Source organism: Erythrolamprus reginae, chromosome 2, assembly GCF_031021105.1.
Source record: "Erythrolamprus reginae isolate rEryReg1 chromosome 2, rEryReg1.hap1, whole genome shotgun sequence".
Taxonomy (NCBI): Eukaryota; Metazoa; Chordata; class Lepidosauria; order Squamata; family Dipsadidae; genus Erythrolamprus; species Erythrolamprus reginae.
The window spans coordinates 4278629-4306420 of record NC_091951.1 but is presented as its reverse complement, the minus strand read 5'-3'; the positions used below and the strand labels follow the sequence as shown (position 1 = coordinate 4306420).

The 27792-nt window shown below is 43.3% G+C and overlaps 1 protein-coding gene across 3 annotated transcripts in view; it reads right to left on the bottom strand.

The window, feature by feature from the left end:
• The window catches only part of LOC139162870 (zinc finger protein 91-like), a 131724-nt gene that overhangs the window by 39869 nt on the left and 64063 nt on the right, over positions 1-27792 (bottom strand). Inside the window, exons 1-6 of one of the 3 annotated variants that reach the window (XM_070743735.1) lie at positions 17383-17423; positions 16390-16992; positions 13136-13250; positions 12864-12931; positions 11978-12107; positions 8003-10623 (exon numbers count right to left, since the gene is read on the bottom strand). In XM_070743735.1, coding sequence (XP_070599836.1) covers positions 8582-10623; positions 11978-12107; positions 12864-12931; positions 13136-13250; positions 16390-16803 — 2769 coding nt within the window. In that variant the 5' untranslated portion in view covers positions 16804-16992; positions 17383-17423 and the 3' untranslated portion in view covers positions 8003-8581. Of the gene's footprint in view, positions 10624-11977; positions 12108-12863; positions 12932-13135; positions 13251-16389; positions 17021-17382; positions 22044-27792 lie in introns of those variants that run through there. The other 2 variants (XM_070743738.1, XM_070743739.1) reach the window with 2 other exon arrangements.

Genomic DNA, 27792 nt, shown 5'->3' with positions numbered 1-27792 from the left:
CACAAGTTAAAATTTTACTAGGGACAGATGAAAAGGCGATAATGAAAGCTTATCAATATCTATGGCGGACAAGCAAGTGAAGGAAAAGAAGATAATGTGGGTCCAAAACTTTGGTTATAGCATTGAGGACCCTCGGGTTCTCGGAGAGGGGTGGCATACAAGTCTAATGAATAAATAAATAAATTGAACTGGACAGAAGGCAAGACCTATGGAAGAGAAACAGGAAATTAATGTTAGCCACTGCGATCAAAGAAAACCTATATAAAATGTCCTATAGGTGGCACCATCTGCCTTCAAGGTTAGCAAAAACAAATAAGAATCTATCACTGCAGCATTGGAAATGTAACATTGCGCTATGATCATTTTATCCTATGTGGTGGCCGTGTACGAGAGCTCAGGAATTTTGGTGTCGGATTAAGACACCGTTGGAAGAGATGTTAGACTAAAATATAGATTTGAAACTGGAGCTATTTCCACTAGGAATTATAAAAGAAGAATATAGTAAAGGAGTGACATACTTAATGCTGCATATCATAACAACAGCAAGGTTGGTGTATGGGCCAAATTGGAAAAATAGAAGAGACAATTTAAAAAAATAATGATCTCTCTCTCTCTCTCTCTATCTATCTATTTAGGAAATCCTACATCATTCCAGCCAAGTGTCAGTCCAATCTACTCTTGAAAGTGTCCAAAGTTGGGGAGTCCACAGCCTCCGCTGGCAGGCCGTCCCACTGGTTGATCACTCTCACTGTCAGGAAATTCTTTCTTATCTCCAGGTTGAATCTTTCCTTGGTCAGTTTCCAACCGTTGTTCCTCATCCGGCCCTCTGGTGCCCTGGAAAACAGTGTGTCCCCCTCCTCTCCGTGGCAACCCCTCAAGTACCTGTATACAGCTATCATGTCCCCCCTAGCCCTTCTTTTTACTAGACTATCCATGCCCAGTTCCAGCAACCTTTCCTTGTATGACCTGGTCTCTAGTCCCTTTATCATTTTAGTTTCTCTTTTCTGCACCCTCTCTAGAGTCTCTATATCTTTTTTGAAGTGTGGTGACCAGAACTGGATGCAATACTCCAGGTGCGGTCTGACCAGGGCCTTATAGAGTGGTATTATTACCTCTCTGGTCTTGGAGTGTAAATATTGAGGACTTGTAGAATTGGGCCTGGATAATACTTCGACAAGCATGTAAACGTGGATAAAGGATAAGTTTATAATATCCAAGTAGTAATCTACGATGACTAGGAATTATATTTGCTGCTATGTTAAAATATGCATGGAAATGACAAAGCCAGGAAGTACTGTGTCCAGTTTTAATGTTTATTTAATAACACTATTTTTAAAAACGGGAGTGGTGGAGAAGAGGAACTCATCAAATTTGCATACAGGAATACCAACACTCCACAAGATAGGCTCTAGCTATAGAAAGATTTACAGACTGGAACCTTCTTAACAAAATGAAAGTCAATGGTGAGAAATATAATGTGCTATTTAGGAAAGAAAATCCAAATGAACTGGTATAGAATAGGTTATACCTGGCTAAAAAGTAGTAAGTGGAAACAGACCATGGAGTCCTAGTGGACCTAAAATTGCCAAAAAAACAACAACCCAAAGAATCATAGGCTGCATTAACAGAGGGATAGGATCAAGATCAAAGTGTTAGCACCATTTTATAATGTCAAGATGATTAGGGGCTGGAGGCTAAAACATAAGAAGAATGATTGCAGGAACTGGATATGTCTAGTTTAATGAAGAGAGGGGTGGCATATAAATAAATAAAATAAGGACTAGGGGTGATATGATAGCATCTTCCAATATTTGAGGGCCTGCCCCAGAGAGGAAGGGGTCAAGCTATTCTTCAAGGCACCCGAAGGCCAGACAAGGAATAATGGAACAAGGAGAGATTCAACCTGGGAATAAGGAAACATATTCTGACATGAAAGCAATCAAGCAATGGAACAGAAGGTTGCTTCATAAGTTCTGGAAGCTTCATCACTGAGAGCTTTCAAAAAGAAATTGTCAGAAATGGTGTAGGGCAGGGGTAGGCAAAGTTGACTTTGTGGATTCCAACTCCCAGAATTCCTGAGCCAATCATGCTAGCTCAGAAATTCTGGGAGTTGACATCCCCATGTCATAGAAGAGCCAACTTTGCCTCCCGTGGTGTAGGGGGTTTGGGCTAGATCAGATCTGGGCAAGGTGCGGTCCACGGTCTGCATCCGGGCCGTCCGCTGTCTGTGACCAGCCTGCCCACTATCTGTGACTGGTCTGCAGAGGTCGTGGTCCGCTCCAGTGTGAGGATGAAAGAGCTCACTGCGTCTCCCGGGACTCCTCTGGTTCCTGTTTTCCTGATGGATCATGAGGAAAGTGGGAACCGGAGGACTCCCGGCAGATGCGGTGAGCTCTTTCATCCTCGCACTGGAGCGGACCCCTCCTACCGACAGTGGCAGAGCACAGAAACCACGCAAACACTCCAGCGCAGTGCCTGTGGTGCACCACGTCGCCGTAAAGCAAACAATTAGGGGTGTGTAGAGTGGGTCTGGGTGTTTTTTATTTTATTTTATTTTTTTATTTATTCATTCATTCATTCATTCATTCATTGGATTTGTATGCCGCCCCTCTCCGCAGACTCGGGGCGGCTAACAACAGTGGTAAAACAACATGAACAATCCAATTAATAAAAACAACTAAAAAACCCTTATTATAAAAAAAAAACCCAAACATACACACAAACATACCATGCATAACTTGTAATAGCCTAGGGGGAAAGGATAACTTAACTCCCCCATGCCTGGCGACAAAGGTGGGTCTTAAGTAATTTGGGAAAGACAAGGAGGGTGGGGGCCGTTCTAATCTCTGGGGGGAGTTGGTTCCAGAGGGCCGGGGCCACCACAGAGAAGGCTCTTCCCCTGGGGCCCACCAAACGACATTGTTTGGTCGATGGGACTCGGAGAAGGCCAACTCTGTGGGGCCTTATCGGCCCCTGGGATTCGTGCGGTAGAAGGCGGTTCCGGATGTATTCTGGCCCAATGCCATGTAGGGCTTTAAAGGTTTACCGTATTGGGAAGAACTGAGTTAATTATATTAGTCTGGCCCTCTAAAACCATCCCAATTTCTCATGCGGCCCCCATGGCAAAATTAATTGCCCACCTCTGGGCTAGATGAACTACAAGTTCCCTCCCAACTCTGTTAATCTGTACCTCAGGAGGTCGATAAATTTCCAAAAGAATGGGGGTTTAGTTGTTCCTGGTCACTGTGATATGTTTATTCTTCATTCTTGAAGGACTTTTTGAAAAAATGCTTCTTGAGGGGAAAGAGAAGGAGAGAGCCCTCTGCACACCCACTTCCCTTCCTGAAGGTGAGAATATAAATCTAATAGGTTTTCCATTTCTTACTTGATTTAGAGATTCAACCGCTGTTTGATCGCTGTCATAAACCCCAGAAAATTTCATTCTTTGTTTCTCTGTAAGGAATACACAATTTCAAAATAAATAATTAACAAAATATTTATTTTATTTATTTATGTTAGACAATTTATATGACGCCTATTAGCACTTGGCAACTTAAGGCGGTTTACAAAATATAAAGCCCATTTTAAAACAATAAAACTAATAAAAGAATTATATAATATATTAAAATAATAAAATCACCCCTCCGCTCTAGCCACATCCCCATCTTCAATTACCTCCTGAGGGGTTCCAACTTTGATCTTCCAAAGCGATCCTCCTGAAAAATAGCTCCTGAAGGGGATTTAATGGATTCCTCTTTCCCTCGGGATCTCTGACTTCTAGAGTGCAGCACTTCCAATAGGAGAAAGGAAGAAAGCAGAATTACATAACATAAAGTGGATTCTTACATCAGGAACAGAACCTCAAAGCCCCCAATATCCATCAGTGAGGTTGAGCGAGAAATCAATGGAACAATGACCTACAAGAATTGGTGGGACATTGCCAGATATTATGAATGTCAGAGAAGTTTGGGAAGGAGGGGTGAAGTATTCAAACACATTCTCTATTCCCTTTTGAGCTCTCACCTGCAACTCAACTTGCTCCTTCTTCTCTTCTGCCTGACTCAGGAGGAAGCCTTCCACCAGGGCCACCGCTTGGGAGCTGGTCTCTGCTCCACACTCCCGCACCCAGTTCTCCATCTCTGGGGGCAAAACAGCCAGAAACTGCTCCAGAACTACCAGGTCCAGCATCTGGGCTTTGGTGTGCTTTTCTGATCTCAACCATTGCCTGCTAAAGTCATGGAGCTGGCTGCAAAATCTTTGAGGACCTTCAGCCTCCTGGCATTGGATGAACTTCCCGGGCTGAACTTCTGAAGGGAGGATGGTTTCTTCTTTCAGGATCTTCTGCCCAGGTCCTCTCCAGAGCTTCCCAGGCTGAACAGCTGAAGGGCCTTTCCCACTTTCCTGATTTACGAAAGCATGTGTCTCCATTCTTCTCTCTTCTGCAGAGCAACTCCAAATGGGTCCAAGGACACTTGTGGGTCTCCAGGTGGCTTTTCCTTCACAGGACCATTTCTAGGGCTGCAGGACTGGTCCCTGCAAGTTATTCTGCTCTCTTTTTCCCACCAAGAGAAAATTTTCCCTTGCAAAGATTTCAAATGGCTTCGAGTTTCTGTATCTGAGATGGAAGAAAAAAATAAATATCAAAAATGAGAATCCAGCCACTGAGCGACCTTCACCCAACCTGCCCGGAGCTCCAAGCGGCTCATCCCAGCGCAGGGCCGAGGTCTCCCGCCCACCGCCACCACCGAGCAGGGCCGGGAAGGAGGCAGCTGGAGCGGCAGCCCTGCTTCTCTCCCCCTCGGGGAGCCTGGTGAGAATCCTGCCTCCTCCTCGACCATCTTCTCTCCTTTCCCCCCACTCGGCCTCTGCGCCGGTTACGGGGCCAGAAGGGACCCCCCGATCGACGCCACCTTCCAGGCATCCCCCTGAATGGAGAGGGCGGCTGGGGAACATGGGGCCCGGGCTAGAAGCCGGAGGAGGGCCCGAGAAGAGCCCCCAACTCACCGGGGCACGTCTGGATCTCTCCCCACCAGCCTCTCCGTGTGCACAAATCCACAGCGGTTAAGGACAGCGAGTGCGGTACCCTAGAGCGGCAAGCGTTTGTGATGTCACCTTCCACCCCGGCATACAAATCTAAGTAATAAATAAATAAATAAATAAATAAATAAATAAATAAATAAATAAATAAAAGGCAGCCGTCACGTTCGCTCTCTAGCGGACCAATGGAGAAGCGATAGGAATTACCTTCTCTTTGCGGAGGGAGCCCCCTAGCGGATTTGCCACCGTGTCAGGATTGTAAAAAGGGCGGGAAAGAGGAGGGCGTCTGAGGGGAAGGGACGAGGACAGTAGGCTCGGGAGGAGGAGGAAAGGGCCTTCCTTCTCAATGGCTATTTGCCCAACAAAGGCTTTGAAGTTCCGGAGGCAGCAATTTCTCTCTCTCCCTCCTGTCCAGCAACTGTCCCTTGAGATGGAGAAAAATCTCTCTGGAGAATTTGAACTTGACCCCTGGAAGGCTGGGCAGAGATTGTGGGAGGCCCCAAAAGGGTCCAAATCCTGTCAGAAACAGGATCAGTGAAGAGAAGTATCAGGAGCCAGCTTGTGACTTGCGGTTGTTGGGTATTCCCGTCTGAAGGGGAGGCAGATGGGACACAGCACACACACACACACACCCCGCCTCTTCTAAGGAAAGAAAAGGAAGTTCCTGAAAAAGGTATATAAAGCTAAATTATGAGGGGAAAAACCATTTTTACATAGCAATTGAGTAAGAAATTCACCTCTTTATGATTAGGAATCTTAAATTCCTTGGAGAATTTAATGCAGGGATATATCATTGGACCATAAATGAAAAGAGCAAAAGACAATGAAAAAGCAAAAGAATAAAGGCTGAAGGCTCCATTCCTATGAAAACATTTGACTGAATTTGGAGTCAACAGGTTAGCTACAGTGAGCAAAACAAAATTTAGATAAAATTCTGACAGGACAAGATGACAGATTAATTACTAAATCTATCAACATATGTTAGAACTTGACAGGATGGAAGACATCGTCAAAGATCCCATGATTGTGTGGGCCAAAAATGTTCAACATAATATACACCTAGCAGATTGGGAGAAATCCTGGAATACCATTTGTAAAATCACACTGTCAGCCGCTTATAAAGAAATTTTTAATAAACTCTTTTACAGGTGGTACATGCCCCCTCTAAGACTCACAAAGATCTATCCAAAACTGAAAGATACTTGTTGGAAATGCAAGAAACAATCAGGCATCTTCTTTCATATGTGGTGGTCCTGCCCCAAAATTCAAAATATATGGAAAACAACCCGCAAATGGCTCATAGAAATCACGGAGGAAGAAATAGAATACACCCCAGAAAACTTGCTTTTAGGAATTTGGAAACGACAACACTCTAAGCAAAAGCTTTATCTTATGATGCATATAATCACTGCAGTCACAATTTCAATCGCGCAAATGTGGAAAAAAGAACAAATCCCGTCTGAAAACCTAATCATTGAAAAAATTTACAGATGCGCGGAAATGGATGAAATGACGAATGCAATCAAGGGAACAAGAACCAAAGAAACCAAAGAGATATGGCAAAAATGGCAGGAATGGATCCATAACAAAAATAAAACGTAGTAATGCAGGTTTTCAGTGTACACACAAAGGATTTAAGCCTACTATTATACTATGCTTTATCAATTTACTGAATTGTACATAGCTTATTAAAAATATAGGGTTATGAAATGTAATTTCAATGTGTAAAAGATATGGAATTTGATCTGTACAAACGTGTGTGAACAATTTATTATCAATAAAAGATTAAATAAACTTGAGGGGGAAAATTCTGTGATGAAAACTTGGAGTCCTTACTTATTAACTGCAAACTGTTTTATTTTCCTCAAGAGATTAATTCCTTTCTAATATTTGCAGTTTACATACATCCACAAGTGTCTGTAAAAGGGCATTAAGAACTCTAGTTGATCAGATTATGGAGGCTGAAACCAAATACAGTGACACCTCTACCTAAGAACGCCTCTACTTACGAACTTTTCTAGATAAGAATCGGGTGTTAAAGATTTTTTTGCCTCTTCTCAAGAACCATTTTCCATTTACAAACCTAAGACTCCGAAAGTGTAACCGGAAAAGGCATGGAGAAGCCTCTTACCGCTTCTCTCTATATACCAATGACTGCATCTCAAATGATCCATCTATTAAACTACTGAAGTTTGCAGATGATACAACAGTGATTGGACTCATTCGAGACGATGAAACCGCATAGAAATGAGAGGTTGAACAACTAGCCTCGTGGTGTGACCAGAACAATCTGGAACTGAACCCACTCAAAACCGTAGAAATCCTTTAGGAGAAATCCTCCCTGGTACCCCTTATAATACTAGACAGCACAGTATCGTATCAACAGTAGAGACCTTCAAATTTCTAGGTTTATCATATCTCAAGACCTGTAATGATCACGTAACATCAAAAACATCATCAAAAAAGCACAACAAAAGAATGTTCTTTCTGCGCCAGCTCAGGAAGCTCAAACTGCCCAAGGAGCTGCTGATACAGTTCTACAGATAAATCATTGAGTCTGTCATCTGCACTTTTATAACTGTCTGGTTTGGGTCTGCAACCCAACAAGACCGACACAGACTTCAGAGGAGAATCAGAACTGCCGAAAAAACAATTGCTGCCAACCTGCCTTCCATTGAGGACTTGTATACTACACGAGTCAAAAAGAGGGATGTGAAAATATTCACTGACCCCTCGCATCCTGGACATAAAGCACTTCAACTCCTATCCTCAAAATGTCGCTACAGAGCCCCACACACTAAGACAACTAGACACAAGAATTTTTTTCCCAAAGGCCTTCAATCAGCTAAACAAATAATTCCCTCAACACTGTCACTGTCACTATTTACTAAGTCTCCACTATTATTACTAGTTTTTATCTCCTTCCTATCACCCATTTTCTCCCACTTATGACTGTGACTTGTTGCTTGTATCCTTAAAATTTTTATTAGTATTGATTGTTTCCTGATTGCTTATTTGACAGCTATGACAATCATTAAGAATTCTATTCCAATGAAGAATTCTATTCTATTTTGTTGGATTCAAACAACATTTGTCTCATTTGGATCAGAAAGGTACAATATTTATACAGATAAAAATCTATAGATATGGGAGGGGGGGGTCAGTGGTAGGAATGCAGTACTGAAGGCCAATTATCCAGAGTCAGAAATTTGATTCTGACGGGATCATGATTGATTTAGCTATCATGCTTCTGAGGTGGGTAAATGAGTGGGGAGCATTTGCTGACTTTGCAAACTTCTCAGAGAATGTTATAAATGATTGTGGAGTGGTATACAAGTTTAAGTGGAATTGGTATTGCTATATAGTTTCTCCTGAGCATGGATCCTTTTATGAAAAGTAAGATTATTGTTCTGGGCAAAGCTCTTTTCACATTCCATGCTTTTATATTGTTTGACTTCTATGTGGATTTTGTTATGGCACCTCCGAGTAAATGTCTTTCCGCATTCCATGCATTTATGTGGGTTTATCTCCTGTGAGGATTTTGTTAGGCAGTAAGATCATTCTTCTGAACAAAGTTCTTTCCAAACACTATCCACTGAAATGGCTTCTTCCGTGTGTGGATCCTTTTGTGTATTCTTAGGTCACCGTTATGAGCAAAGGTCTTTCCACACTCCATGCATTTATACGGCTTTTCCCCTGTGTGGATCCTTTTATGGGAAAAAAGATTACCGCTTTGAGCAAAGGTCTTTCCACATTCCATGCATTTAAATGGCTTCTCCCCTGTGTGGGTCCTTTTGTGTATGGTTAGGTTACCCTTACGAACAAAGGCCTTGCCACACTCCATGCATTTATATGGCTTCTCCCCTGTATGGATCCTTTTGTGTATTCTTAGGTAGCTGCTATCAGCAAAGGTCTTTCCACACTCCATACATTTAAATGGCTTCTCCCCTGTGTGGATCCTTTTGTGTATGCTTAGTTTACTCTTACGAGCAAAGGTTTTTCCACACTCCGTGCATTTATACAGCTTCTCCTCTGTGTGGCTCCCTATGTGTATTCTTAGATTATTGTTATTAGTAAAGGTCTTTCCACACTGCATGCATTTAAATGGCGTCTCCCCTGTGTGTATCCTTTTGTGAATTCTTAGCTCACTGTTCTGAGCAAAGGTCTTTTCACACTCCATGCATTTATACGGCTTCTCCCCTGTGTGGATCCTTTTATGGGAAATAAGATTACCACTTTTAGCAAAGGTCTTTCCACACTCTATGCATTCATATGGCTTCTCCCCTGTATGGATCCTTTTGTGTATGCTTAGGTCACCGTTATGAGAAAAGGCCTTTCCACACTCCAAGCATTTATACGGCTTCTCCCCTGTATGGATCCTTTTGTGTATTCTTAGGTAGCTGCTATCAGCAAATGTCTTTCCACACTCCATGCATTTATAGGGCTTCTCCCCTGTGTGGATCCTTTTGTGTATTCTTAGGTTATTCTTATTAGTAAAGGTCTTTCCACACTCCATGCATTTAAATGGCTTCTCCCCTGTGTGGATCCTTTTGTGTATGCTTAGGGTATTGGTATGAGCAAAAGTCTTTCCACATTCCATGCATTTATATGGCTTCTCCCCTGTGTGGATTCTTTTGTGTATGCTTAGTTTGTTGTTATGAGTAAAGGTCTTTCCACACTCCATACATTGATATGGCTTTTCCCCTGTATGGATCCTTTTGTGTATTCTTAGATAGCTGCTATCAGCAAAGTTCTTTCCACACTCAATGCATTTATAAGGCTTCTCCCCTGTGTGGGTCCTTTTGTGTATTCTTAGGCTATTCTGATTAGTAAAGGTCTTTCCACACTCCATGCATTTAAATGGCTTCTCCCCTGTGTGGATCCTTTTGTGTATGCTTAGGTTATTGTTATGAGCAAAGGTCTTTCCACACTCCATGCATTTATAGGGCTTCTCTCCTGTGTGAATCCTTTTGTGTATTCTTAGCTTGTTGTTATGAGTAAAGGTCTTTCCACACTCCATACATTGATATGGCTTCTCCCCTGTATGGATCCTTTTATGTCTTCTTAGGTAGCTGCTATCAGCAAAGGTCTTTCCACACTCGATGCATTTATACGGTTTCTTCCCAGTGTGAATCTTTTCATGAGAATTAAGTTGCCGGCTTCTTCTAAAATGCGTTCCACATTCCAAACATTTGTAAGGCTTCTCTTTTGTGTCAATCACTTTTCGAGATGTAAGGAACTTATTTCCAGGAGAAGAAATGAATGTCTCACTGTAATTTTGTCTATTGTGTCTCCTTATAGCATGTTCTCCTTTGTTTTGGCTTAAATTGTGTTCTTTTACTTGTAATTTAGCTTTGGTTGGCTTCAAACTTTCCCCAATTTTTTGCCCCCTTATTTTCTCCTGTTGGGCAAGAAAGTCTTGCATCGGAGCATCAGTGGAAGATGAGCTTTCCTGATTCCAATCATTTGACTGGTTTCTGTCATGGCTTTCTAGTTCCATTTGAATTCCAAACTTCTCCATTCCATCTTTAGCATTTATCACATGAGACAGGTCACAGGAATCTTGATTCTCTTGCCTATTATTACCTTCAAAGCAAAAGAGAAATGAAAATGATAATAAGGTTGAAGAAAAAAACCCAAACCATGGAAAATCAAGTGAATTTCCTTCTCAATTTTTCCAAAATTCCATTAGGTTTTTTGTTTACGTGCTTACAGTGGTGTCATATGGGCAGGATGATTTCTATATTCATGGGTCTTGAAAGCTTTGAAAATATCAAGAAATATATATTTCTTTACAATTATCTCTCTATCTGAAATTGCAATGTATGTTTTGAGTCAACGAACAATCAGGGGAAACAATCAAGGGGGAATAAGGAGAAAAGTTAAGATTTATTGGGGTGGGTTAATTTCAGAACAGACCAGTGAGAACGGAAACACTTTTGAAAAAAGCTCTTTGTTCCCCGATGTACCTTGGAGCAGCTGCTCCAAACCATCTGTCCGGCAGGCAGGACTCCTATTTCACATATTTCGTGATTCCAACTATGAGACTTTGGAGTGGTCTCTTGTTTGAAGCCTCCCATTGGTTTGTAAATGCTCTCCACCGTGGGACTACAAAGATTAGGAAGCTTTCAAGAAATGCTATTTTGCTGCCCCAAAGTCTCATTGGCTTCCAAGGGCTTTTTGCCCAGATCTCGTACAGGCTTCCGGTTGTAGAGAACTGAGGCCTAAACCACTTTAGTGCGAGATCTCACGTGTGAGAGCTAGGGCATTATGGTTGTGACTGGGAGGGGCAGGTACGGTGGGAGCCGAGGGGTAGGCTGCTCTCGGGGAACAAGGATTCACTCCGTGAAAGTGATTCCTTGTTGTGGCCCCTTGGTCTCATCCCGTGTAGCTGGGGTCAAATGTATTCAGGGCCCTGATCTCAGGCTGCTGCTACTCAATGCCGGGTCTGTTGCCAACAAGGCTCCATTGGTCCAGGATTTACTCTTGGAAGAGCGCACTGACCTAGCTTGTAGTAGACCCTGGAGATCTCCTTGGTTTACTGAGGAACTCCAGGGGATGAAACACCAGAAAAGACACCTAGAGCAAGCATGGAGTGCCAGTAACTCTGAATCTGATCGTACATGGGTAAGAGCCAAAAGTTATTGGGGGAGGGGGGGAGAGGCCTTCCCTTCTCTTTCTGCAGAGAGGGGCGGCATTCAAATCAAATCAATCAATCAACAAATATGCAGAGCATTTTGCCTTGGATCTCGTGAAAGCTTTATGTAGCAGAGAACAGAGGCCTAAAGAAAGAAATGTTTACTCTTTCCTTCCTACGGGTACCAGAAGGCCAGATCCTTTGATTTTCCCTTCCAAGAGACAATATCTGATTAGTGATTTTTTAAAAATAGAAAGTAAGTATAATCTGATAATCTCTGATTGAGGACTAGAAAACTCTTACCGAGAGAGACCACGTTCCTATGGTTTTCAAGCATGACTTCCGAATGCAGCGCTTTTTGGTCAGGATCCAGCTGAGACCATTCTTCCTCAGAGAAATACACGGCCACCTCCTCGAAGGACACAAGACTTCCCTGAACACGGAAAAAAGAAGAGAACGGGAGAATGAAAGTCAATGGTGAGAAACATAATGTGCTACATTCAGCAAAGAAAATCCAAATGAACTGGCATAGAAAACATCAGAGATGGAGAACCTATGGCATGGGTGTCACAGGTATCACGGAAGCCCACGTTCTTTCGGCACCTGAGCAAAAAAAGGTTCGCCATTACTGGAATAGGTGATACCTGGCTCAAAAGCAGTAATGGAATAGGAATCTTGGAGTCCTAGTGAATCATAGCTTAAACGTGAGCCAGCAATCAAGCAATGGAACAAAAGTTTCCTCCACAAGTTGTGGGAGCTTCAACACTGGGAGCTTTCAAGAAGAGACTAACTGCCAATTATCAGAAATGGTATAGGGAGTTTGGACCAGATCAACTATAAAGTCCCTTCCAACTCAGTTAATCTGTATCTTATGAAGTCAATAAATTTCAAAAAGAACGGGGATCTAGCAGTTCCTGGCCACTGTGATACATTTACTCCTAATTCTTAGAGGACTTTTTAAAAAATGCTTCTTGTAAACGCAAAGCTGGAGGAGTATCCAACAGAACAAGACAACCAGAGGAAGCTATGTTGACTTACAGCAACTTCAACCTACTATTCTGCTGTTGTGGAAGGACAGAAAAATAATCCAGTCCAAACAAGGAGGGAAAGAGAAGGAGAGAGCCCTCTGCACACCCACTTCCCTTCCTGAAGGTGAGAATATAAATCTAATAGCTTTTCCCTTTCTTACTTGATTTATAGGTTCAACCGCTGTTTGATCGCTGTCATAAAACCCAGAAAAGTTCATTCTTTGTTTCTCTGTAAGGAATAAATAATTTAAAAAATAATAATTAACAAAATATTTATTTTATTTATTTTAGACAATTTATATGCCGCCTCTTGGCACCTGGCAATTTAAAGTGGCTTATAAAATATAAAGCCCATATTAAAACAATAAAACTAATAAAAGAATTATATAATACATCATCCCTCCCCTCTAGCCACATCACCATCTTCAATTACCTCCTGAGGTGTTCCAACTTTGATCTTCCCAAGCGATCCTCCTGAAAAATAACTCCTGAAGGGGATTTGATGGATTCTTCTTTCCCTCAGGATCTCCGATCTCCACAGTGCAGCACTTTCAATAGAAGAAAGGAAGAAAAAAAAAGGAGAATTAATGTACAGTGTTCCCTCGCTTTTCGCGGGGGATGCGTTCTGAGACCGCCCACGAAAGTTGAATTTCCGCGAAGTAGAGATGCAGAAGTAAATACACTATTTTTGGCTATGAACAGTATCACAAGCCTTCCCTTAACACTTTAAACCCCTAAATTGCAATTTCCCATTCCCTTAGAAACCATTTAGATTATTACTCACCATGTTTATTTATTAAAATTTATTTAAAAAAAATATTTATTAAAGGCAGACGAAAGTTTGGCAATGACATATGACATCTTCGGGCAGGAAAAACCGCGGTATAGGGGAAAAACCTGCAAAGTATTTTTTAATTAATATTTTTGAAAAGCCATGGTATAGACTTTTCACGAAATTCAAACCCGTGAAAATCGAGGGAACACTGTAAATCATATGACATAAAGTGTATTCTTATCTCCAATGTTATTTGTAATAGCAATAAAGACATTAGCTAATAAGATAAGACAAGATAATACTTGGGTAGGATATAAAATAGGGGAATTAGAAATGAAACTAAATCTATTTGCAGATGATGCAATTATACTGACCCAGACCCTGATGGAGATGATTAAATGTATAAGAAATATTTTGCAAGAGTTTAAACAGGAATCGGGATTGTCAGTCAATATGGAGAAATCAGAGATTATGTGTTTAAACACAGGTCCGAGAGAGCAGATAGAAATTAGGAAAGAATCAGTGTTGAAGTTAGGATTAAAAAAAATTAAATATTTGGGAATTTGGTTATTGAGAAACCCAGCGAAAATGGAGGTGGTGAATTATAGACAAATATGGAGGAAAATGTTGAAACAGATGAGGAGCTGGAAAGAGAAAAAGCTAAGGAGAATGGCTAAAATAGGAGCATTAAAAATGACGATAGTTTCCAAAATGATGTACCTGTTTCAGGTATTGCCAGGGGGCTTATTAGCATCCAAGTTTAGGGAGTGGGATAAAAAACTCAATTATTGGGTTGAAGAACATAAGAGACCGAGAATAAGGAAAAAGTGGTTAATAGCGAATGAAAAAGAGGATGGATGTGGAATTCCTTGTTTGGAATTGTATAGAGAAACATTTGAAATTGAAAGATTAATGGAGCTGCAATTATTCAAAAATAAATGGGTGCAATTGCAAAAAGAGATAAATGGGATAAAGAATAGAGAATTTATTTATTGATTGATTGATTGATTGATTTGATTTGTATACTGCCCCTCTCCATAGACTCGGTGGAATAGGAGCGATTTAGATAAATTAATAGGTTTCTTTATGGAAATTTGGAAAAAATGGCAGGGGAAAATAGGATTATATAAATCAAAACTGTCATCGCTATATGTAATAAATAGAGATAATGAAACAAATCTAAATAAGGTTATAGGAGAGTTGAAGGGAAGAGGGATAACTAAGATAAAACAGTTATTTGTTAAGGATGGGAGGCCAAGTAGAAATCGTATAGAATGGTGGTTGGGTAAGGGAAGATGGCTACAAATAAATGCAACATGTAAATATCTGAATGAAAGGGAGAATAAAGAAGCACTATTTAGGGAGGACATACAGTTAGAGAAAATAATAAGAGAAAAAAGTGAGGGTACCAAGGTGCAAGCAAGTAATATATATAAGATGTTAGTGCATTCAGATGGGTATGTGACCCAAGGATTGACTAAATGGTGGCAAAGTGAGATACAAGTAGAGGCGCAAGAGATGAAAAATATAGTGGAGAATATAAGGAAAACTAAGAATACAAGAGTTAGGGAAATGAGAAGGAAAATATTACATAAGTGGTATGACACACCCGTTCAACTCACATACTTTCAGCAGGATGTTAAGGGTATTTGTTGGCATGGGTGCCAAGATAAAAGAGTGTTTATGCATGTTTTGGGAGTGCAAGAGGATATTAATATTACGTTAAATATACGATGGATAATTACTAAGGAAATGGCAGTATTAGTTGAAAGTAATGCGATGGGAGAATTTAGAGAAATAAAACAAGCAGCGATACAAAGCGATCAGGCGGTAATAGTCTTAGGTTGGAAGGATGCGACAAAATGGATAATGCAAAATTGGTACCGGTACATGGTGGATCACATTCAATTTGAGATTACGGATAAAAGGATGAACTTACATAAAAACATAGAAACATAGAAGTCTGACGGCAGAAAAAGACCCCATGGTCCATCTAGTCTGCCCTTATACTATTTTCTGTATTTTATCTTAGGATGGATATATGTTTATCCCAGGCATGTTTAAATTCAGTTACTGTGGATTTATCTACCACGTCTGCTGGAAGTTTGTTCCAAGGATCTACTACTCTTTCAGTAAAATAATATTTTCTCATGTTGCTTTTGATCTTTCCCCCAACTAACCTCAGATTGTGTCCCCTTGTTCTTGTGTTCACTTTCCTATTAAAAACACTTCCCTCCTGGACCTTATTTAACCCTTTAATATATTTAAATGTTTCGATCATGTCCCCCCTTTTCCTTCTGTCCTCCAGACTATACAGATTGAGTTCATTAAGTCTTTCCTGATACGTTTTATACTTAAGACCTTCCACCATTCTTGTAGCCCGTCTTTGGACCCGTTCAATTTTGTCAATATCTTTTTGTAGGTGAGGTCTCCAGAACTGAACACAGTATTCCAAATGTGGTCCCACCAGCATTCTATATAGCGGGATCATAATCTCCCTCTTCCTGCTTGTTATACCTCTAGCTATGCAGCCAAGCATCCTACTTGCTTTCCCTACTGCCTGACTGCAGTTATGGTTAATGAAACTGATGGGACGATGGGACAAAGTAAGACAATATATGGCGAGTAGAATCTGAGACCAAGCTACAAGAAACAAATTGGAATCACTTTATAATATGTAAATAGATACTTTGCTCTTGGGTTAAAATGGTTTATACAAGAAACACCCCCGATTTGGTGGTGGGGTATGAATGTTTGTCTGGTGGTGGGAACAATTCACAAAGCACTTGTTTTATGTTGTGCGTGTGTTTATATTGTAAAAAATCAATAAAAATATTTTTTTTTTAAAGAGAAGTTTTGGAAGGAGGGATGAAGTATTCAAACACATTCTCTACTCTCTTTTGAGCTCTCACCTGCAACTCAACCTGCTCCTTCTTCTCTTCTGCCTGACTCAGGAGGAAGCCTTCCACCAAGGCCACCGCTTGGGAGCTGGTCTCTGCTCCATACTCCCGCACCCACCTCTCCATCTCTGGAGGCAGAAGAGCCAGGAACTGTTCCAGAACCACCAGGTCCAGCATCTGGGCTTTGGTGTACTTTTCTGAATTCAGCCATTGCCCACTAAAGTCATGGAGGTGGCTGCAAAATCTTCGGGGACCTTCAGCCTCCTGGCATTGGATGAACTTCCAGGGCTGAACTTCTGAAGGGAGGATGGTTTCCTCCTCCAGGATCTTCTGCTCAGTCCTTCTCCAGAGCTTCCCATCCTTCCTAGTCTGAACAACTGAAGGGCCTTTTCCGCTTCCCTTCTTTACAAAAGGTGGTGTCTCCATCCTTTCTCTCTTCTGCAGAGAAACTCCAAATCGGTCCAAGGAATTCTTAAGGGTCTCCAGATGCGTTTTCCTTCACAGGACCATTTCAGGGGTCCCAGAATTCATCTTTTCCAAGTTATTCTGCTCTCTTTTTCCCACCAAGAGAAAATTTTCCCTTGCAAAGATTTCAAATTCCTTCAAGTTTTGTGTCTGAGATGGAAATAAAAATAAATATCAAAAATTAGAATTCAGCCATTGAGAGACCTTCACCCAACTTCCCCCGAGCTCCAAGCGGCTCATCCCAGCGCAGGGCCGACGTCTCACACCCGCCCCCCCGCCCAGGGTCGAGAAGGAGGCAGCTGGAGCGGCAGCCCCCCCTCCCCCAAAGACAAGATCGGGTCCTGGTGAGAATCCTGTCTCGACCCAGCAGGAGTGGAGAGAAGAAGAGAAGATGGTCGAGAAGGAATTCCACGATCCGCGCCGCCTTCCAGGCATCCCCCAGACGACTTGGGAACATGGGGCCCGGGTTGGGAGCCGGAGGAGGGCCGGGTGGGGATTTCCCCCTCTTCCGCATTTGCCCGAGAAGAGCCCCCAACTCACGGGACACGTCTGGATCTCCCCCCGCCAGCCTCTCCCGCAACTTCTCCGCAGGCGCAGATCCACAGGGGTTAAGGACAGCGAGTGCGGTACCCTAGAGCGGCAAGCGTTTGTGTTGTCACCTTCCACCCCGGCCTCCCCTAAAAAGATAGCCGTGACGTTCGCCCTCCAGTGGACCAATAGGGAAGCTACGGGAATTACTTTTTCTTGGCGGAGAGCGCCCCCTGGTAGATTTGCCGCCAACAGCCAGGATTGTAGAAAGGGCGGGAAACAGGAGCGCGTCTGAGGGGAAGGGACGAGAATGGCGGGCTTGGGAGTAAGAGGAAAGGCCTTTCTCAATGGCTATCTGCCCGACAGAGGCTTTGAATTTCCGGAGGCAGAAATTTCTCCCTCCTGTCCAGCAACTGTCTCTTGGAATGGAGAAAAATCTATCTGGAGGAATTGAACTCGCTTCCCTCAAGAGCAGCCCCCTGGAAGGCTGGGCAGAGATTGTGGGAGGCCCCAAAAGGGTCCAAATCCTGTCAGAAACAGGATCAGTGGTCAGAAGACAAGTATCAGGAGCCAGCTTGTGACTTGCGGTTGTTGGGCATTCCCACCTGAAGGGGAGGCAGATGGGACACAGGCAGGAAGGCCACAATCAGGAAAATGATTTTAATTCATTTCTTTTTTTTATTTCTAAAGTTCAATACAGTACATGCAACAGACACACACACACAGAGCCTCTTCTAAGGAAAGAAAAGGAAGTTCCCGAAAAAGGTATATAAAGCTAAATTATGAGGAAGAAAAAAACCATTTTTACATAGCAATTGAGTAACAAATTCACCTCAAGAAATATGATTAGGAATCTTAAATTCCTTGGAGAATTAAATGCAGGGATATATCATAGGATCATAAATGAAAAGAGAAAGACAGTGAAACATAGAAACATAGAAGATTGATGGCAGAAAAAGACCTCACTCACTCTTGCTATGTCTCTTTCTTTCTCTGCCTCTTGCTATGTCTCTTTCTTTCTCTCTCTCTGTCTCTCTTGCTATGTCTCTCTCTCTGCCTCTCTTGCAATCTCTCTTTCTCTGCCTCTCTTGCTATGTCTTTCTCTCTCTGCCTCTCTTGCTATCTTTCTCTCTCTCGTTACACCACGCCGACAACAGCGGCATCGGGCAGTAGCCAAGGGTGGCGGCAGAGCTGCTGACTGCGAGTGGGAGCCCTGACGGCGGCAGTTGGACGTGCTGCTGGACACCGTACATGCTGGCGCTGCACTGGGCATGGGCGTGGGGCTGGCACCTCCGGCCCAGCCAGCGAGCCAGCATCAGCCCCGCAGCGCCAGCATGTACGGCGTCCAGCAGCACGTCCAACCGCCACCATTGGTGCCTCCACCCTGGAGCTTGCTCTCGCCGCCGCCATCTCCCCGCGACTGCCTGGGGCCGCTGCTGCCGGCACACTCCCACTCCCACTGCCCTCCTGCAACTATCCCCCGGCTACTGCCCGATGCCACTGTTTCCGGCGCTCTCCTGCTGGGCCCCAAAGGAGGGCGGGAAAAAGGCGCGAAGAATGAAGCTCTCCTTTTTCCCGCCTTCCTTCTTTGGGATCCAGCAGGAGAGCACCGGAAACAGCGGCATCGGGCAGTAGCCGGGGGACAGCTGTGAGTGGGAGCTCCAGGTCGGAGGCACCGGCAGCGCCCCGCCCAGCTGGAGCTTCCCTAGGAGCTTCGCGACACACACACCGGTTGGGAAACGCTGCCTTGGAATATGCCTAGTTTGGGTGGAAGGGAGGAAGTCAGAACCATTCCATTCTATTTTGTTGAATTCGAACATGTCTCATTTCGATCAGAAAGGTACAATATGTATACAGATAAAAAATCTATAGATATGGTGGGTCAGTGGTTGGAATGCAGTACTGAAGGCCAATTGCCCAGAGTCAGAAATTTGATTCTGACAGGATCATGATTGATTTGGCTATCATCCTTGTGACGTGGGTAAATAACTGGGGAGCATATGCTGACTGTTAGTATGTCTCAGTATAGCTAGGCTATGAGATCTTCGACATACACCGAGCAGAGATTAAGAAGAATGTGGATGTGTGTGTGTTATAGCCAATAATGACACAGACTTAGTTATGCTGATTAAGTAATATTTATATATATACATAAAACAGAAACAATCCATAAACTGCACATAGCAAGCACTAAGCAATACAATATAAACTGCACATAGTAAGCACTAAGCAATACAATGTAAACTGCATATAACAAGCACTAACCATACACACTCCCCCCTCAAGGTAAAGACAAAAGTGAATGAGCAATTCAGCATCATTGTAGGAGAGAGAACTGGCGCCCTCTTATGGTGAACCAGCCAAAACTCTTAAAGTGATATTACTACTTAAATACAAGAAACTACAATAGGCAGCTTAACATGGCAATCCCAAACAACCATGTACCATGTACTAACACTGACTTTGTAAACTCAGAAAATGCTGTAAGCCATGGTGGAGTGGTATATAAGTTTAAGTGGAATTGGTATTGCTATATAGTTTCTCCTGAGCGTGGATCCTTTTATGAAAAGTAAGATTATTATTCCGAGCAAATGTCTTTCCACATTCCATGCATTTATGTGGGTTCATCTCCTGTAGGCATTTTGTTAGGCAGTAAGATCATTCTTCTGAACAAAGGTGTTTCCACACACTATCCATTGAAATGGCTTCTCCCCTATGTGAATCCTTTTGTGTGTTATTAGGTCAATGTTATGAGCAAAGTTCTTTCCACACTCCTTGCATTTATACGGCTTTTCCCTTGTGTGGATCCTTTTATGGGAAAAAAGATTACCGCTTTGAGTAAAGGTCTTTCCACACTCCATACATTTAAATGGCTTCTCCCCTGTGTGGATCCTTTTGTGTATGCTTAGGTTACTCTTACGAACAAAGGTCTTTCCACACTCCATGCATTTATAGGGCTTCTCCCCTGTGTGGATCCTTTGGTGCATTCTTAGGTAGCTGCTATCAGCGAAGGTCTTTCCACACTCAATGCATTTATACGGTTTCTCCCCTGTGTGGCTTGCTTTGTGTATTCTTAGGTTAATGTTATTAGTAAAGGTCTTTCCACACTCTATGCATTTAAATGGTTTCTCCCCTGTGTGGATCCTTTTGTGTCTTATTAACTCACTGTTCTGAGCAAAGGTCTTTTGACAGTCCGTGCATTTATATGGCTTTTCCCCTGTGTGGATCCTTTTGTGTATGCTTAGGGTACTGTTATGAGAAAAAGCCTTTCCACATTCCATGCATTTATACGGTTTCTCCCCCGTATGGATCCTTTTGTGTCTTATTAACTCACTGTTCTGAGCAAACGTCTTTTGACAGTCCGTGCATTTATATGGCTTTTCCCCTGTATGGATCCTTGTGTGTATTTTTAGGTAGCTGCTTTCAGCAAAAGTCTTTCCACACTCCATGCATTTATGCGGCTTCTCCCCTGTGTGGGTCATTTTGTGTATCCTTAGGCTACACTTACGAACAAAGGTCTCTCCACATACCAAGCATTTAAATGGCTTCTCCCCTGTGTGGATCCTTTTGTGTATTCTTAGCTCACCGTTCTGAGCAAAGGTCTTTTCACAATCCATGCATTTATACGGCTTTTCCCCTGTGTGAATCCTTTCATGGGAAATAAGATTACCTCTTTGAGCAAAGGTCTTTCCACACTCTATGCATTTGTATGGCTTCTCCCCTGTATGGATCCTTTTGTGTATGCTTAGGTCACCGTTATGAGAAAAGTCCTTTCCACACTCCATGCATTTATACGGCTTCTCCCCTGTGTGAATCCTTTGGTGCATTCTTAGGTAGCTGCTATCAGCAAAGGTCTTTCCACACTCCATGCATTTATACGGCTTCTCCCCTGTGTGGGTCCTTTTGTGTATTGTTAGGTTATTCTTATTAGTAAAGGTCTTTCCACACTCCATACATTTAAATGGCTTCTCCCCTGTGTGGGTCCTTTTGTGTATGCTTAGGGTTTTGTTATGAGCAAAGGCCTTTCCACACTCCATGCATTTATAGGGCTTCTCCCCTGTGTGAATCCTTTTGTGTATTTTTAGCTTGTTGTTATGAGTAAAAGTCTTTCCACACTCCATGCATTTATAAGGCTTCTCCCCTGTATGGATCCTTTTGTGTATTCTTAGGTAGCTGTTACCAGTAAAGGTCTTTCCACACTCCATGCATTTATATGGTTTCTCCCCTGTGTGGGTCCTTTTGTGCATTCTTAGGTAGCTGCTATCAGCAAAGGTCTTTCCACACTCCATGCATTTATACGGCTTCTCCCCTGTGTGGATCCTTTTGTGTATTCTTAGGTTATTCTTATTAGTAAACGTCTTTCCACACTCCAGGCATTTAAATGGCTTCTCCCCTGTGTGGATCCTTTTGTGTATGCTTAGAGTACTGTTATGAGCAAAGGTCTTTCCACACTCCATGCATTTATACGGCTTATCCCCTGTGTGAATCCTTTTGTGTATTCTTAGCTTGTTGTTGTGAATAAAGGTCTTTCCACACTCCATACATTTATATGGCTTCACCCCTGTATGGATCCTTTTGTGTCTTCTTAGGTAGCTGCTCTCAGCAAAGGCCTTTCCACACTCCATGCATTTATACGCCTTATCCCCTGTGTGAATCCTTTTATGTATTCTTAGCTTGTTGTTATGAGTAAAGGTCTTTCCACACTCCATGCATTTATACGATGTCTTCCCAGTGTGAATCTTTTCGTGTGAATTAAGTTGCCGGCTTGTTCTAAAATATGTTCCACATTCCAAACATTTGTAAGGCTTCTCTTTTGTGTCAATCACTTTTCGAGATGTAACGAACTTATTTCCAAGAGAAGAAATGAATGTCTCACTGTAATTTTGTCCGTTGTGTCTCCTTATAGCATCTTCTCCTTTGTTTTGGCTTAAATCGTATTCTTTCACTTGTAATTTAGCATTGGTTGGTTTCAAACTTTTCCCAATGTATTTTTCCCTTATTTTCTCCTGTTGGGCAAAAAAGTCTTGAATTGGAGCATCAGTGGAAGATGAGCTTTCCTGATTCCAATCATTTGACTGGTTTCTGTCATGGGTTTCTAGTTCCATTTGAATTCCAAACTTCTCCATTCCATCTTTAACATTGATCACTTGGAACAGGTCACAGGAATCTTGATTCTCCTGCCCATTATTACCTTCAAAGCAAAAGAGAAATGAAAATGATAAGGTTAGAAAAAAAAACCAAACTGTAGAAAATCAAGTGAATTTCCTTCTCATTTTTTCCAAAATTCTATTAGTTTTTTTTGTTTCTATGCTTACAGTGGTGTCATATGGGGAGGATGGTTTCTATATTCATGGGTCTTGAAAGCTTTGAAAATATCTAGAAAATATATATTTCTTTACAATTACAATTACCGAAATGTGGCCTCCAGGAAGGACGTCTTCGTGACATCAAAGCTCCGCCTATGGAATTCCCTATTGGGATTCCCCACCTCCTTTCCAGCCTCCAGGTCAGCCGAAAACGCCGCTGCTGATTGTAAAAACAGTGCTCTGCCGGGTGGCACCGCCCGGCTGTAACCTTCTGAAACAGTCGGGCGCTTCTCGGCGGCCTCCGGAACCTGAACCCGAACCTCCGGGTTCAGCGTTCGGGATAATGCCGAGAAGTCTCCCCGGCTGTTTCAGAAGATGACAGCCGGGCGGCGGCACTTCTCGGCAGCCTCCCGAACCCAAAAAGTTCGTGTTCAGGTTCGTGTTTGATAGAACGCCGAGAAGCCCCCCGGCCGTTTTAAAAGGAGACAGCCAGGCGGCGGCGCCCAGCAGAGCGCCATTTTGCGATTCCCCCCCCCTTTGCACGCATTAATCGCTTTTACATTGTTTCCTATGGGAAAAAATGTTTTGTCTTACGAACGTTTCACTTTACGAACCTACTTCCAGAACCAATTAAGTTCAATTAAGTATAGCAGAGAACATAGGCCTAAAGAAAGAAACGTTGAGTTTTTCCTTCTTACAGGTACCAGAAGGTCAGATCCTTTGCTTTTCCCTTCCAAGAGACAATATCTGATTAGTGATTTTTTTTAATAGAAAGTAACTATAATCTGATAAGCTCTGATTGGGGACTACAAAACTCTTACCCAGAGAGACCACGTTCCTATGGTTTTCAAGCATGACTTCCGAATGCAGTGCTTTTTGGTCAGGATCCAGCTGAGACCATTCCTCCTCAGAGAAATATACAGCCACCTCCTCGAAGGACACAAGACTCCCCTGAACACAGAAAATAGAAGTGAACAGGAGGATGAAAGTCAATGGTGAGAAACGTAATGTGCTACATTCAGGAAAGAAAATCCAAATGAACTGGCATAGAATACATCAATGATGGAGAACCTATGGTACGGGTGTCACAGGTATCATGGAAGCTGTTGTCCTAGCTCAGCTCCAACGTGAATGTGTATGCCAGCCAGCTGGTTTTTTTGCTGGCACAGAGGCTCCGGGAAGGCGTTTCTAGCTTCCAGGGGGATAGGGGAGAGTATTTTTATCCTCCCTGGCAATATACAAGCCTATGGACCCACCTGAAGTTGGGAAAACAGTCCGTTTACGCCTCCAGAGGTCCCCTAGGAGGCGAGGGAAGCTGAATTATGGGTGTGGGCATCGTGCCTGTGTAATAGCACGCCCCCATGCTCTTTCAGCAACTGAGAAAAAAAAGGTTCGCCATTACTGGAATAGGTGATACCTGGCTCAAAAGCAGTAAGTGGAACAGGGATCTTGGAGTCCTAGTGAATCACAGCTTAAACATGAGCCAGCAATGTGCTACAGTTGCTAACAAACAACTGAACAGAATCATAGACTGTATTACAAGAAGGATACAATCAAGATCACATGAAGTGTTAGTAGCACTTTATAATGCCTTGGTAAGATCACACATAGAAACACTGCATCCACTATTGGTGGCCATGATGTAAAAAATATCTTGAAACTATAGCAACAATGCAAAGAGCAGCCAAGATAATTAGGGGACTGGAGGCTAAAACCAGGCGCCTGATGGATCCAGAAGGCTTTCAGAGGGCGCTTGGGGCTCTTCCAGATGCATTCGTCCATAGTTCGGCAGAGTCTTTGGCTGAGGCCTGGAACAAGGCTGCAGCGGAGGCCCTTGACCGAATTGCGCCGCTGCGACCTCTCCGCAGCACTAGACCCCGTAGAACTCCATGGTTCAACGAGGAGCTCCGGGAGTTGAAACGCCAGAAGAGACGTCTAGAGAAGCGATGGAGGAAGAGTAAGTCCGAATCCAATCAAACACTTGTAAGAGCTCATATTATGACTTACAAAGTGGCGCTCAAGGCGGCAAGATGCGCGTATCATGCCACGTTGATTGCATCAGCGGAATCCCACCCGGCCGCTCTGTTTAGGGTAACCCGTTCCCTTCTTAACCAGTGGGGAGTTGGGGAGCCCTTGCAGAGTAGTGCCGAGGATTTTAACACGTTTTTCGCTGATAAAATTGCTCGGATTCAAGCGGACCTCGACTCCAATTGTAAAACAGAGTCAACTGACAACGAGTCAGTCAAGGTGACTGGGGCTAAACATCTTTGTCCATCTGTCTGTGAGGAGTTTGACTTGGTGACACCTAAGGAAGTGGACAGGGCCATTGGAGCTGTGTGTTCCGCCACCTGTCTACTGGATCCGTGTCCCTCTTGGTTGGTTTCGGCCAGTCGAGAGGTGACGCGGAGCTGAGTCCAAGAGATTGTCAACGCCTCCTTGGGGAGTGGGTCCTTTCCGGCTTATAAGGAGGCACTTGTGCACCCACTCCTCAAGAAGCCTTCCCTGGACCCAGCCATACTCAATAACTATTGTCCAGTCTCCAACCTTCCCTTTATGGGGAAGGTTGTCGAGAAGGTGGTGGCATTTCAGCTCCAGCGGTCCTTGGAAGAAGCTGATTATCTAGATCCTCAACAGTCTGCATTCAGGCCCGGCTACAGCATGGAAACTGCTTTGGTCGCATTGATGGATGATCTCTGGTGGGCCCAAGACAGGGGCTTGTCCTCTGTCCTGGTGCTTCTTGACCTCTCAGCAGCTTTCGATACCATCGACCATGGTATCCTTCTGCACCGGCTGGAGGGGTTGGGAGTGGGAGGCACTGTTCTTCAGTGGTTCTCCTCATACCTCTCTGGTCGGTTGCAGTCGGTGGGGGGTCAGAGGTCGACCTCTAGGTCTCTCCCTTGTGGGGTGCCTCAGGGGTCGGTCCTCTCCCCCCTACTATTTAATATCTACATGAAACCGCTGGGTAAGATCATCCAAGGGCATGGGGTGAGGTATCATCAATACGCCGATGATACCCAGTTATGCATCTCCACCCCATGTCCAGCCAACGAAGCGGTGGAAGCGATGTGCCGGTGCCTGGAGGATGTTGGGGCCTGGATGAGTGTCAACAAACTCAAGCCCAACCCAGACAAGACGGAGTGGCTGTGGGTCTTACCTCCCAAGGACAATTCCATCTGTCCGTCCATTACCCTAGGGGGAGAATCACTGGCCCCCTCAGAGAAGGTTCGCAACTTGGGCGTCCTCCTCGACCCATAGCTCACATTAGAGAAACATCTTTCAGCTGTGGCCAGGGGGACGTTTGCCCAGGTTCGCCTTGTCCACGAGTTGCGACCCTACTTGGACCAGGAGTCACTGCCCTCATCACCTTGAAACTCGACTACTGTAACGCTCTCTACATGGGGCTACCTTTGAAAAATGTTCGGAAACTTCAGATCGTGCAGAATGCAGCTGCGAGAGCAATCATGGACTTTCCCAAATATGCCCATGTTACATCAACACTCCGCAGTCTGCACTGGTTGCCGATCAGTTTCCGATCACAATTCAAAGTGTTGGTTATGACCTATAAAGCCCTTCATGGCACTGGACCAGATTGTCTCAGGGACCGCCTTCTGCTGCATGAATACCAGCGACCAGTTAGGTCCCACAGAGTGGATCTACTCCGGGTCCCGTCAACTAAAGAATGTCGATTGGCGGGACCCAGGGGAAGAGCCTTCTCTGTGGCGGCCCCGGCCCTCTGGAACCAACTACCCCCAAAGATTAGAATTGCCCCCACCCTCCTTGCCTTTCGTAAGCTGCTTAAAACCCACCTCTGCCGTCAGGCATGGGGGAATTGAGACCCTCTTCCCCCTAGGCCTTTACAGTTCTATGCATGGTATGTATGTATGTATGTTTGATTTTTTTATATATATATTAATGGGTTTTTAATTGTTTCTAACATCAGACTACTATTGTACACTGCTTTATTGGTGCTGTTAGCCGCACCGAGTCTCCGGAGAAGGGCGGCATACAAATCCAATCAATCAAATCAAATCAATAAAATGAACAGTTGCAGGAACTGGGCATGGTTAGTCTAGTGAACAGAAGGACCAGGGGAGACACGATAGAACCTACCAATATTTAGGGGCTGCCACAGAGAGGAAGGGGTCAAGCTACTATCCAAGGCACCCAAAGACCAAACAAGGAAAAGAAAATAGAAATTGAACAAGGAGAGATTCAACGTGGGAATAAGGAGACATTTTCTGACAGTGAAAACAATCAAGCAATGGAACAAAAGTTTCCTCCACAAGTTGTGGGAGCTTCAACACTGGGAGCTTTCAAAAAGAGACTAACTGCCAAATATCAGAAATGGAATAGGGAATTTGGACCAGATGAACTACAAGGTCCCTTCCAACTCTGTTAATCTGAATCTTATGAAGTCAATAAATTTCAAAAAGAACGGGGATCCAGCAGTTCCTGGCCACTGTGATATATTTAGGACTTTAAAAAAAATGCTTCTTGTAAACGCAAAGCTGGAGGAGTATCCAACAGAAGAAGACAACCAGAGGAAACTATGTTGATTTACAGCAACTTCAACCTGCTAATCTGCTGTTGTGGAAAGACACAAAAACAATCCAGTCCAAACAAGGGGGGAAAGAGAAGGAGAGAGCCCTCTGCACACCCACTTCCCTTCCTGAAGGTGAGAATATAAATCTAATAGTTTTCCGCTTTCTTACTTGATTTAGAGGTTCAACCGCTGTTTGATCGCTGTCATAAAACCCAGAAAATTTCATTCTTTGTTTCTCTGTAAGGAATAAATAATTGCAAAAAACCAAAAATTAACAAAATATTTATTTTATTTATTTTACACAATTTATATGCTGCCTATTGGCACAGGGCAATTTAAAGTGGATTACAAAATATAAAGCCCATATTAAAACAATAAAACTAATAAAAGAATTACATAATACATCAAAATAATAAAACCATCCCTCCGCTCTAGCCACATCACCCTCTTCAATTACCTCCTGAGGTGTTCCAACTTTGATCTTCCCAAGCGATCCGCCTGAAAAATAACTCCTGAAGGGGATTTGATGGGTTCTTTCCCTCAGTATCTCTAATCTCCATAGTGCAGCACTTC